The sequence below is a fragment of the Dermacentor albipictus genome, chromosome 6 (genome assembly GCF_038994185.2).
Source record: "Dermacentor albipictus isolate Rhodes 1998 colony chromosome 6, USDA_Dalb.pri_finalv2, whole genome shotgun sequence".
Classification (NCBI taxonomy): domain Eukaryota; kingdom Metazoa; phylum Arthropoda; class Arachnida; order Ixodida; family Ixodidae; genus Dermacentor; species Dermacentor albipictus.
This window is the reverse complement of record NC_091826.1, coordinates 6,802,684-6,815,192: the sequence shown is the minus strand read 5'-3', so window position 1 is coordinate 6,815,192 and position 12,509 is coordinate 6,802,684. Positions and strand designations below refer to the sequence as shown.

Below are 12,509 nucleotides of genomic sequence, written 5' to 3'. Positions count from 1 at the left end.
ATTTGGTTTTCTCACGGATACAGACAACGTGCAGGGGATGTTAGCACGATCGCGCACGCTTGCTCGCGCTGAAATTGCACAACCATCCTATTCAGTTTCACATTGAGTTACATATCTGTTGCTATTAATGCTGTTATCAGCATTGATAAGACAAACACATGGACGGACGATGCACTCACGGCTAAAAAAAAAAAAGCCAAACACAGAGGGATGTGCCACAAGGAATACTAGAATATTTTCGTGTGGCAGAAAAAAATGTCTACTCACCTCAAAGCTAGGTATGAATGGGGCATCAGTATGCCCCATTCATACAGCTTTAGGAAGGAACTAACCTCTTCATAGACGTCACCTTTGGCATTCTCGATGCTGTTATCACCATTTTTCAAAATTTTCTACACCACTCAGGCGCGCAACAGGTCCAAAATTATACGCCTCCATCGCATAGTGCGGCAGCTAGTCTAGTAACGTTGGTGCGGGCGGGAGCCAAGGAGAACGGGCGTGCAACAATTGAGGAGGAAAGCGCCGCGGGGAGGAGGGTGACGCTGCTCTCAAATTATCAAGGCGTCATCGGTTGCGTATAGATTTAACCTTTGGTAAGAACTCGTCCAGCACAACAGTACAACCGATCACGGTGTACCACTGCGACGCCAAAACTATGGTACCGTACGAGACAAAATAAAGATAAAAACTACAGTGTTTATCTTTATTAGATCAATAAAGCAACCAATATAAATCAATATACTTGTCAATATGGTCAACCCAATACAGCTTCGCTGGCTATCCTGCTTCGCAGAGTGAAATGGCACTAAATTTTATTTGTTCAAGGTCCTCAGATGCTCCAAGCTGGAGTATTGCATGAGGGGGTCTAAGAAAGACCAAACATATTGAATAGTACGAGCCAACTTGTTACATAAAATTTGGCAGTATGAAATGAAGCATTATACAATAGTTAGCCAAAGAAGCCTCAACTGCTGCTTGTACATCTTTAGGCTGCAGAAAATCAATTATGGAAATGCAGATACAATTCTTACAATCACGTCTCACATGAAAAATTCATCAGTAAAAACCTACTCCTTCAAATGCACATATCACTCAAACAATGCATGGACATTCTGCAACGAGATTGGTCCCTTAATTTATAAAACTCCCAAGCTCAACACTATTGGAGAGAATAAGATTAAATTATTCAGGTAATATGAGTAATGCAAGCCAACAACACATGTCATTAATGAATTGATTTGGCATTAATTACAAGTCACTTGCAGGTGTTATTCCAAAGGTGGAGAATTAAAAGTAATTGAATTTATATTGCATTCACAGCTTTATGTTGCAGGAACAACCCCATTGTGTACAATTTAAACTGGAACACATCAAGAAAAAGCAAGCCATTAAGTGAATACGGCGTTTGAACAAAAACTTGAAAAAAAATCGCCAAGACAAAGTTGGACGCACTCCATAGCAGCACGCAAGCAGCACGACTGACAATAGCAGGAATGCACAACTGGAAGCCCTATGCGACTGATACTAGCAGTGGCGCTGCCGTCTCATGGGCTGGCATCCATGTGCGGCCCGTGAACACACTAGCCCCTTCAAGTACACTGTAATGCAGTGGACAGATGCGCCCCAAGCAAGCTGGCCAAGCGAAGCTTTTCTCAGCCTGCAAGCTCTTTAATTGGTTCCTTATAATATGGTTTTACGCTGTGGAAAATGAAAGCTTCATAGAGTTGCCTCCACTAGAGCTGCAATTTTGTAATGGCTCAAGCATACCGTCAAGCAGCTTGCTGAATTTGATACACTTCTGTGCGAAAGCACTTTAAAATAGCCAAGCTCATTACCGTTCGGCATGCACCCAACTTGCAAAACACAGCGGAAAAGAGGCCTACCTTGTAAACATGAACAAAGGCTTTATTTCACAGTAAAGAAAGGAAAACAGCACTAGCACGAGGCCAGCATAAATATATAAAGGTGACGATGACATGAGCAGTGAAAGGTGTCGACCTATACATGAAAGTTTGTCCCAGATTTTCTTCTATAGTTCTTCATGCTCATCCCTCTGGAAAAGAACACAAAACCATTAGTTCGCAACCTATGCATGGCACGCTGCCGCCATGTGACATTGCAGTGGCTCGCGAGAGCTACACTGAAAGTCAAGCTTTTGTGATGAAGCAGACAAGTCGAGTAAAAGGAATTCTAGTTCACACGTTCTATGTAAAGCATGCAGATTAACAGCTGCCAACAGGGAAGCAATTATCGAAATCGAGGCCTATTCATACCGGTTCCTCCTCCTCTTCTGGTTTCTCATCATCCTTCTTGCCTAGATCTATGGGAATGCCCTCTTCAAATGCATCTTCATCTGGCTCCTCATCCACCTAAAGAAAAAAAAAAAGAAGCATAGGATGCATGGCAAGCCATGCATTCAATTTAGAGCGTCCACAACCAGGGAGTTTTCATGCAAAACTGGATGATCACTGAATCGTACCCCTTGATCTTCTGGAAGCCCAAGTGTTTTCCTCATCAGAGTCTCCACGCGCTCAGCAAATGCAAGTGTGTCTTCAAGAAGGAAGCCCGAACGGAGTGTTGCAGTCTCGTACACCAGCTCTGCCATGTTGCGTGCCTGTGGGTCATTCTTGTCATCCTTGACACGGCGCAGAAGCTCCTTGATGAGCGGATGCCTTGGGTTCAGCTCCATGTTCTTCTTCTGGCTGAGGTAGTAATCCCGCATTGTGTCGTGCGATTTGGCATGAGCATTGCTCCGTGCAAGTCGTTCCATGTTGCCTGTCCAGCCAAACTGGTTGGCTACAAGGGCACACGGAGAAGTGGCAAGCCGCTCGGAGATCATGGCCTTGAGAATGCGTCCCTTGAATACTTCATCTTCCAACCACTTTGTCAGTGGCTCAAACTCGCGTGCAATTGCATCGTGACGTTCACGTGCCCGGGTGCCCTCATCTACCTTGAGACCTTCTTTGGCCACATTCTGGAATTTCTTGCCCTCAAACTCTGTCAGTGACGAGATGGAGTACTCATCTACAGGCTCCACTAGGAAAAGCACTTCATAGCCCTTCTTCAGCAGACGCTCCACAAAGGGAGAGCGTTTCACTTCATCAAGAGATGCTCCGGCCATGTAGTAGATGGTCTGCTGACCATCTTTCATACGCGAAACATACTCGGACAGGGATGTCAGGTTTTCACCATGCGACGAGTGGAAGCGCACCAGCTTTGCCAGCCGAGTGCGGTTTGTAGTGTCCTCAATGATTCCCAGCTTCAGGTTGGTAGAATATTCTTTCCAGAACTGCTCGTATTGTTCAGCGGGAATGCGCTTCATCATGTCCAATGCCTTGCGCACAAGTTTCTTCTTGATTACCTTAAGCAATTTGTGCTGCTGTAGTGTTTCACGGCTCACATTCAACGGCAAGTCATCAGAGTCAACAACACCACGGATGAAACTGAGGTAACTGGGCATCATATCCTGGAAGTCATCAGTGATGAACACACGCCGAACATAGAGCTTGATGTGATCCACCTTCCCTCCATATCGATTGAAGGACTCTGTCGGTTGCACTGATGGTATGTAGAGCAATGCCTTAAAGGTCAACTCCCCCTCTGCTATGAAATGGGTTTTGGCTAGCGGTGCCTTGGTGTCCTTAGTGATGGCCTTATAGAATTCTTCATACTCATTGTCTTCAATTTCAGCTGGCTTGCGTGTCCAGATAGGCTTGGCACTGTTGATGAGCTCCCAGTCCCATGTAGTCTTCTCAACCTTCTTTGTCTTGGGCTCATCATCTTCTTCTTCCTCAACCTTGTCTTCATCTTTCTCTTCCTTTCCTTCAACATCAGGCTTGGCCTCCTCCACAGGTTCCTCCACAGTTTCAGTCTTGGATGTCCACAGGTAGATGTTAAAGTTGATGAACTGAGAATACTTCTCAATCAGCCTTTTGAGTGTGTCCAGCTCCAAGAAGTCCCGGGCCTCCTCTTTCAGCTGCAGAGTCACCTGGGTACCACGGCCAAGCGTGTTACCTCGGGGATCCTTGGCCACTGTGAACTCGCCAGAGTCCGACTCCCACACGTGCTGCTCATCCTCATTATTCTTGCTGGTCACAATGACACGGTCGGCCACCAAGAACGCAGAATAGAAGCCCACACCAAACTGACCAATGAGGTCGTTGAGTTCCTTAGGAGCTTCAGCAGTTTCAGTAACCTTTTGTAAAAACTCTGCTGTACCCGACTTGGCTATGGTACCCAAATTGTTGACCAGGTCCATTTTAGTCATGCCAATGCCAGTGTCTATGATGTGTAGCAGTCCATTTTCCTTGTCACTCTGCAAAGCAATGTAGACCAGATTTTTCAGAAATTGCAGGGAGCAGCTGCACTGACCAGCAATGCTAAAACAATGTGAAAATACTGCAGGAAAGCATGAAACCGTTTAGCATAAATGCAAGCATCCAGACTATATCAACCATAATGGCCAATGTATATATGATTACTCTGGAATACAGATGCATGCCCCATTTTATGAAGAACTTTCTATGATATAAAATGCAGATGTAAGGAGTAAAATTGTGATAATCATGGTATATGCACTGCAATTTGAATGGAAGATGCAAGCTTGCTAGCCGTTAAGTCCTAGAAAATGCCAGTCAGCATAGGGTATTTTTTTTTACTCTCTGCGTAAATGGACAAGCAGGGCTATAGGCTAGCAACTGCAGTGACCCAAATGAGGTCGCCAAGAGAGACCAGCATGTTGCCATTAAAAACTTGCTCAACTAGTTCGTTATGCTTAGGAAAAAGACACTGCACAAGAAACATGTCACACAAGAGAAGGCAGACAGACGGACAAGCTTTTGTCGCTGTCTGTCCTCTCGTGCTTGTGCATTTCTTATGCCGTGGCTTTTTCCTAAGCAACCTTTCGTTAATTACTTAAAATGAGGATCCAATGCACATCTTGGAAATAATGTGAAGCAAAGTTGTTATTAAGTAATTAAATGCTATAAATTCCCCAATGTCATTCCCGATCTATGGCATAAAGGAATCCGACGTATTCGCACGTGCTCTTGTGCACCCGTGTTATGCAATGCGACAAATGTGGCTATCATCTCAAACAGCTAGTTGGAGATGGCACGACAGATGGATATGTGCGAGTTTGGAGTAATGGCTAGGGCAGCTGCCTATTGTGCTGCGTTGCTAGGTTCGGGCCCACCATTAGGCACGCAATAGAGTTTTAGTTTGGCATTTTTACGCTCCCCTCAGCAGCCGAGTTGAGTGAAAGCACGAATGCGCATGAACCCTTTGCTTAGCCGTAAGCGGGCTAACGGAGCGACAAACACAGACCACTTACAAGCTGCCCGAGCGGAGCGTACTGAATATTACGTTAGCTAGCCTTGGCGTCGGGAAGGATTAGATTGGACACAGAAAGCAAGCTCGCTGGCTATCATATGGCATTCCCTAATACGGCGCTTATTTTCCACTGGATAGAATGGACCGGTAACGTATTACAAGTGCACGCCTAGATACTTGATGGTTTTACTTCATATAAGTGATCAAAGGGTGTTATTCTTTCATTACACTGAATTTGGCCAGAGGGCGCTGCAAATATGAAAGGTCTGCTCCACCACACTAAACATAACTAAAACGTGAAAATCACCCACCGCTGCGCTAAGCGGGGCAACTCGGACGGGACCGTAAAGATGCTTAACTAAACACACTAATGAGTTTTTAAGAGTGAGCTATTGAGCATGACAGCAAGAGCATCCAGCAGCCACATTAAGAAAAGCCCGAGAAAGCTTGCACAAAAAGAATTGTCGCCTTAAAAGAAATGCAGTTAAATAAGAAAGAGTGCAGGTGCTCTGAATTAGTGGCTTAGACCGCTGGGGGTGGACAAGTTTGTCAACAAGCCAAAGTGAAATACTGCCTGGGCCAAACAATCGAACAGAAAATTTTACAGTGCTTATGCAGGATGCAAGAACTTCAAAACTAGAAGTATGACAGCACATAGAGAATGTAATGATAGTGATTGACCTGAATCGCCACATAATTGTTGACGCATGTTCCAAAATTGTGTTTACGTTCAGCTGCTATATTGTCATAAAACGAGCCAAAATGTGAGCATGAAACAGTCACAAGAGTTACATGAATTAGCACCTGCTGAACGGATATGCCTAGAAGTCAAAATCTGTATACTAGGGCAAACAATGACATTTCGACCATGCAAAGCCAAAGCCGTAGGAAACTGAAGTTGAGCGTTGCAACTGCCGAAATGCTAAGTGACTGCCAGGTATTCAAACTGGTTTTCGAACAGTGCCATCATTTGAAGGCCAGAAATTTTAGTGGCGAATGACCTTAGTGCCGCTGGCGCTAAAATATGTAATACACGTCAGCGTTATGTCGACAGCGAGGCGATTCCGCCCCGCTGATTCTGTCCTGTTGCTGGAGTAAATAGCGAAAAATAATTTCAACTGTCAGAAAGCCTAGTGATCCAATGAATGCTTACCTTCACTCGTATCGTCAACTCAGGATTCGAGTTTAGCACATCAGGATTCGTCAGTGAGAGAAGCCTGATCTTGTCCAAGGCGTCCGATGCGTTCGATATCAATTCTCTCAGGAAGATCTGAAACGTTCGCATTAAAATGAGACGTCAGCTACCGGCGAGGGAAAAGAAAAAAAAAACGGCGGTCCACCACACGATCAACTCACCTCCTTGTTTCGGTACAGAGAGTTGATGATCAACTTCATCATTCGCGTAACCTCCGCCTGGAAGGCATGCTTCTCGGCCTTCTCTCGCATCTCCTTCATTTGGGCCACATTCAAACCGTCCAGCTTTATCGCCTCCTCTTCCCTGCGAAGAGAACACGTCGGCTCAGCACGGACAGCTTCTAGAAGGGTTACAAAGAACGCGATGCTCTGTTTAAGCGGCCAGCACGCACCTCTCAACAACTTGGTCGTCTGTTCGCGAGCCATCGCGGCTGCTGCCCAAATCCTGATCCACCCTGGGAGCGCTGGAATCTTCAGCATCCTCTGCTCTAGTCAGCCCTGCAAGTGGAACGTCGGAAGCTTGTCCATTATTGCCAAGCGTGGGGAAGTTAAAAGGTCAATGCCGCCAGTGCCGTATCAAACCAAACAAGCTCATTTTTCTTTAGCCGTGCTTGCCGAGACACACGCGAGTGCACAACAATCGAAATACGCTAGTGAGTCGATGCGTGGATTACCGTAAACTGCCGTACCCAAAAACTGTTCACTAACAACGCACCGGCGCTATAAACTAAATGCGCGAGGAAACTTACCTGCAAAGAGGCACAGGACAGCAGTGCCCAAAAGGAGAGCCCGCATGTTGCCGATCTACCCACTGGCACTAGGCCGCGAGTGCGGAATCCTACCGCAAAACTCAAGTACGGTGCACAGACACCACGCACGCCGGTTAGTGAATGACAGGTGCAATGGCCGGCGAGCGTTCCATGTTGGATGTTCCGCCAATGGGAGTACAACACGCGCCTCGCGTGGACCAATCCCGTTTCGACCAAACACCAGCTGTGTTGGCCGAGCGCCATTGGTCCGTTCATCGCGATGACACTGAAAAGCCCGCCAGTTCACTTCTGCGTTCGGTTTCTTGTTTCGTTGCTCACGTGTGCGCTTTGATGCTGAACCATGGCGCACAATTTTCACGCATTGTCGATCCTAGAACGCACCCTGCAGAGCGGTGAGGCAGCTGCTTTTCACCATACTCGACAATGACTCGACATAACATTCTTTGAGATCACTGAAGAGTTGGTCGTTCTGAAACCAAATTTCTGCAGTAAATCTCCGACTCTAAATTTCCAGATTCGAACTTCATATATTGGTCTGCAGGCAGAATTCGTCAACCTAATCGACTGATAAATGCAGTTTTATTTCCCCATGAAGATTCGCGAGAAAAATTAAGTCTCTGCGCCATACATTGAGGCTTGTCAGATTTTAATTCTCTTCTCTTGAGCTATGTCTTGAGCCACTCAAGTTCATGGAGTTACATGCGCTTTACCCTCGTCTTGCTGAAGTCTCTCCTAGAGTAGCCGTTGGAGTAGCAGTTCAACGTTGCGGCCGTGCGAACATATTTATGGAGCACAGACCCACCTGAAATGTAAGAAATGAGAATATCAGAGTAACGAAAATGTGAAAAACCAAAGAGTGTTGGAAGGAAACAGAAAATTATTGTACATCTCAGGCTGAGTTATGCTTGAAGAACAGAAGAAGCAAAAGCTTAACCGCTTTGTTACGATTTTGTTTCCACACAAATGTTGCAACATATGCGACTGATATGTGATAATTGTATAATAGTGTTTTTACGCTTTCAAATGAGTTTTTTGCAACAACATATTAGTACTTTATTCATTCACATTTTATCGCTTTCTTGACTACAGCCTACCTCAGCCTGCCAATGCAGACGATATTTTTGTTTTGCCAGGGAAACAACGGAACTGCCGTACTTTCGAGAAAGCTCGTTACAGCGACGCCAGCATACTGTTTTGACAAGCTTAAGAATTACTCACAGGATAGCTACACTTCTTGTTAGCTTGTCACTTTCGTCTACTGTCTCGTTTTTTTTTAAAAATCGGTGCATCACGGTAACGTTGGTTCGTCAGTTGGTGGGCGCACGGTGCGTTTTAGTGAACGGAAACACCGAAGCACCCCGACGCTCGTTTGGCTTGGTTTGTTGACAAATACCAGGCGGGCGCAAGTCTTCGTCCAGTGAGCACGAAATTTGCATGGTATTTCGGCGCTTACTTACCTTGGCATTGGGCTTGATGCCGAAGAAAGGCCAGTTCTACTATGCCGTCCGCAATGGACGTCAGAAAGGCGTATTTTTGACATGGTGAGCGCTGTTTGTGCCATATTAGCGCTAGCTTCTGCCGTTGTTTGGCGGAGATTCGTCATTGTCTCGTCTGGCAGTTAGGTGACCGCATCTACCATGCGCAAGACTGAAATTTGGTTGTGCAAATGCGTCCTTTTTTTTTTATTGACAACGCTGTCTCGTGCGCTGTGTTGCTTGTTCCTGGCCGTCGGGACAAAAAGCCCCCACATTCAACATGCTGTTCCACACTTCATTTAAGTGTAGAACGGCAAGCTGCGCATAGGAGAGCTTGTCCCAGTGTTGTTGTCGCCGCCTGGAGTAACTTTTTTATTCAAGTTTTAAGGCAGCATGTCCGTCGTCTGATCACGCAGCAGATCTGTCCACATAAAATGTGTGCAGTGTTGTCCCATTTTTAACAAGCTAGAACCGTTAGCAACCATCTCTACAACGGGTCCATTTTCAAGCTGTGAAATAAACCAGCTCAATTTATCAGTAATTCTCACCTGAGCTTCTGTGCTATCTGAGCTGCAAATAACTATAGTCTGTTAAACTGTATTGCTGTCGAACTTCTGCTACGGAATATGTGCAGGCCGGAGTGCGAGAGTCAGGTCAAGGGTTACCCTCGACCGGTATACAAAAAATTCAGCACTGAGCAGGAAGCTTGGGCCTTTGTCAACAACGATCCAAATGGAGAGGTAACCCTCAGTGGATCAGGTAAGTAGAACTTGTTGCCAGATTATTTATTCACCTGTCATGTCATATGTATATGTTTTTGGTGTGTGCAGGCATGTAATTGAAATTATTGATGTGACACAAATTGTAGTTAGGTCCGTGTCGAAATGACAAGTTCAGTTGTAACAAGTTAAATACATGTTTGTTGTAAATGCTTGTCTTGCTAGTATCGTGATCCCCCCTAAACGCTTCATTCTTCTTGCTGCCATTTCTCATGCTTTCTGCACTCATTGCGATCACTGCACACTGGGAGCCCCCTCACTTATTGTGTTCACATGGAGAAGGCATGGTGGGCCCAAGGAACAGTGGGTTGAAATATGAGTGTTAAGCAGCCTTTTATTTTGCCTGCACCTCCTCGCAGTGCTGCCGTGTACTCCTGCACATGCCCACCATGGTGAATTGGTGCCTGTTGCGCTGCATAAATGATGGCCAACAGTGCCCTGCATGCCGTATTTATTGATTTCAGCTAGCACAAAACACAAGGCCCGGCTAGTGAATTAAGTTGTAAGCTATACCTGCTTGTTGAAGCTGTGAGGTGGCAGGATTTTGAGCATTGGAGACTTTGTTGCTTGCACTTGAAGGAAAGTGCTGTGCTGAATAGATATGGCTGACAAGAAGTCATAGGTGTAGTGCTCTTCCATGCTGATGCTTTTGAGTATGCACAGCTCAGGTCACAGAATGTTGAGCTGCAATGGCCAACTGTTTCAATGAGTGCCTATTTGTTTACCTGAAAGCAGCTTAGATCCATGGCCCCACAAAAATAACGCAATAACCTAATCAAGCTAATACAATGGTAAATAAGTTTCTAGCATTACCACTGTCACCGAGTCTGACCATTTCTTGTATGTTAGACGGTCAGCCACAAACTTGTTTATGCAACAAATGTACACTTCCCAACAGCGACCATTGGTGAACTATGCAGTTGAGTTTATCGAGTCTTTTGTGTGTGTGGTTTCCATGCATTCATGTACAGGAAAGTGGTTTATAGAGAGAAAACGGCATAACCATAATTATATTTTTGATTTGCCATTCAATGAAGTGTGGGAAAGTGGTCTCAACTGGTGTACAAATGTTCCCAGATGCAGCTGTGGCCAGGAATCGCTGTAGCAGAGCTATTTGTTTTGTGTTCAGGTGCCTTTGGGGTAAGCTGCCACTCTGTCGGCAAAGCGTTACAGGGACGCAAGCGCAAGCATGGTGAGAAATGCCACCGTCTAGCTCCATACGAGTTTTGGCCGGAGCTCATCTTGTGTTGCAGGATCCGACCCCGTGGAGGAGCAAAGAGCCCAGCGCTTCTGCCCAGATGCCAATGGTGAGTGACCCTGCCAAATCCACAACTCTTACCGGGAATCACTACTAATCATCCTGCGCTAACGACAGATTCTAAGGTGTGTCCGAAGCATCATTCTTACTGAGAGCAGTGCTTTCATATGCAAGGAAATTGTGCAAACATCGAGTGCCACCAGATGTGAACATGGGATATTACCTTTCATAGCCTAATGTATATCTCATTTATAATTGGCAAAGTGTATACTGCCAAGCTCTGACAAAAAAAGCTCATTACCTTTAATTTTAACATAATAGAAAAGGTAGTTTGGGAAATTTTATTGCATTTTTGTGCAGAATTCACTGAAGCTTCGAACCTTTGCGCTGTCTATACTATTTGTGGGAGCCCTCTCTCTGTAAGTCTCCGATTGAAATGTGACAGTAGTGCCGAGCAGAGTATCACAGCTGTGTACAACACCCTGCTTATGACAGGTGATTTGGTTTATGAGACTTGTGTGGCCCCTTCAAGTGACTTTTTCTTTGCTTAAAAAAAAAATCAACACTGTGAGGTTTCTAATCTAAAATTCTATGTTGGTTTTAGGCTTGCCTTTAGTGGGTCCATCAGTGCACAGCCTAGTCTGGGTAAGAAACAGTCCTTGTTAGCTTCAGTGGAAAGGAGAAGAAAAAAAAAAGTGGAACATGCAGACAAAACAGAGAAACAGACAATAATTGCTGGAGTGCAACTAAAAGATAACTGAAAATGCTGTGCCTTAAGAAAGCCTGCATGGCCCCAAAACCTAAGTTGGGTGCCATGTGCTTACATATTCTCATACTGTATCTGCATCTTAAAAAAAAGGAGATTGACTCTCCATACTTGCAAGAGAGATTGACGGTGTGGTCGTACAATATTTGCTATACTTACTTGGAACCATGTGAGTAAATGTACCATTTACGACTGGTGTTATACTTTCTGTCATGTGCCAAAGAGAACCTGACCACTGAGTCACAGAAAAATCCGCTGCTAGAAGGCTCGACTGGGCCCAACCCCATTTCCCTGAGCAGTAGTGATTACACAGTACAGCTTAAGTCACTCCATTTATACACAATGTTTGAAGCAACAGACAATCTTGGTGCTACATGCATTAGAGCTTACAGGACTAGTTTTGTGCCATCGAAATACCAGAATGTATATAAAAAGATGGTTTTCCCACAAAACAAGCACACACACTGACCAAGGATATAACAAGAAAGTGGCCCAGGTGCTCAGTGTTGTCGCAGTTACAGGCCCTGGGCGGTTTAAGGCATTCATGTAGTTGTTTTTGCTACTAGTTTTAAAGGCCAACTGCAACAAAATTGTGGACTGCATAAAAAGCCTAGTTAAAGGTAATGTAAATACAGAGGAGCATCCATGCAAAATTTGACGTTTAAGACGCAAACATCATGAACAGCTTGCAAGGACAACTGTTTCTGATACCAAAACCGAGAAAGATGCTGTCTTTACCACTCGGCGGAAGTGATGCATGAGTCTAGAGTGCACAGCTTTTCAGCGTGGCCTTTGAGATAAGGTGGTACAGTGAAAAATCTTGGAGGCAGTGTGCTGCCACTTGCGTTGTGGCGACAGCCACCAGGTGTAAGTGTTGGTTGCTTAAATGCTGTTTAAATTTTTCAAATTGATTTATTCATTATAGATTGCAGGTTA

General features: G+C 45.1%; 2 protein-coding genes across 7 annotated transcripts in view; one reads left to right on the top strand and one right to left on the bottom strand.

Moving 5' to 3' along the window:
- Nucleotides 1-1,884: 1,884 nt before the first annotated feature.
- Nucleotides 1,885-7,417, bottom strand: Gp93 (heat shock protein 90 Gp93). The gene is made up of 7 exons (XM_065431192.2): nt 7,275-7,417; nt 6,918-7,023; nt 6,688-6,829; nt 6,485-6,601; nt 2,480-4,315; nt 2,274-2,369; nt 1,885-2,053 (listed from the first exon to the last, which is right to left on the bottom strand). Exons 1-7 carry the CDS (start codon nt 7,318-7,320, stop codon nt 2,030-2,032), a joined length of 2,367 nt encoding a protein of 788 aa, XP_065287264.1. The 5' UTR covers nt 7,321-7,417; the 3' UTR covers nt 1,885-2,029.
- Nucleotides 7,416-12,509, top strand: part of LOC135901417 (ribonuclease H1-like) — a 22,589-nt gene continuing 17,495 nt past the window's right edge. Inside the window, exons 1-4 of one of the 6 annotated variants that reach the window (XM_065431194.2) lie at nt 7,416-7,687; nt 9,405-9,529; nt 10,715-10,741; nt 10,803-10,856. In XM_065431194.2, coding sequence (XP_065287266.2) covers nt 7,416-7,687; nt 9,405-9,529; nt 10,715-10,741; nt 10,803-10,856 — 478 coding nt within the window. The other 5 variants (XM_065431193.2, XM_065431198.1, XM_065431197.2 and 2 more) reach the window with 5 other exon arrangements.

What these genes read in the sequence shown, in the direction of transcription:
- Gp93 (XM_065431192.2), bottom strand. Translation starts at nt 7,320, where the DNA reads ATGCGGGCTCTCCTTTTGGGCACTGCTGTCCTGTGCCTCTTTGCAG. An exon ending in CTCTGTACCGAAACAAGGAG is followed by an intron (nt 6,602 to 6,687) that starts GTGAGTTGATCG and finishes CGAACGTTTCAG; the next exon opens with ATCTTCCTGAGAGAATTGAT. An exon ending in GGCTTCCAGAAGATCAAGGG is followed by an intron (nt 2,370 to 2,479) that starts GTACGATTCAGT and finishes TTTTTTCTTTAG; the next exon opens with GTGGATGAGGAGCCAGATGA.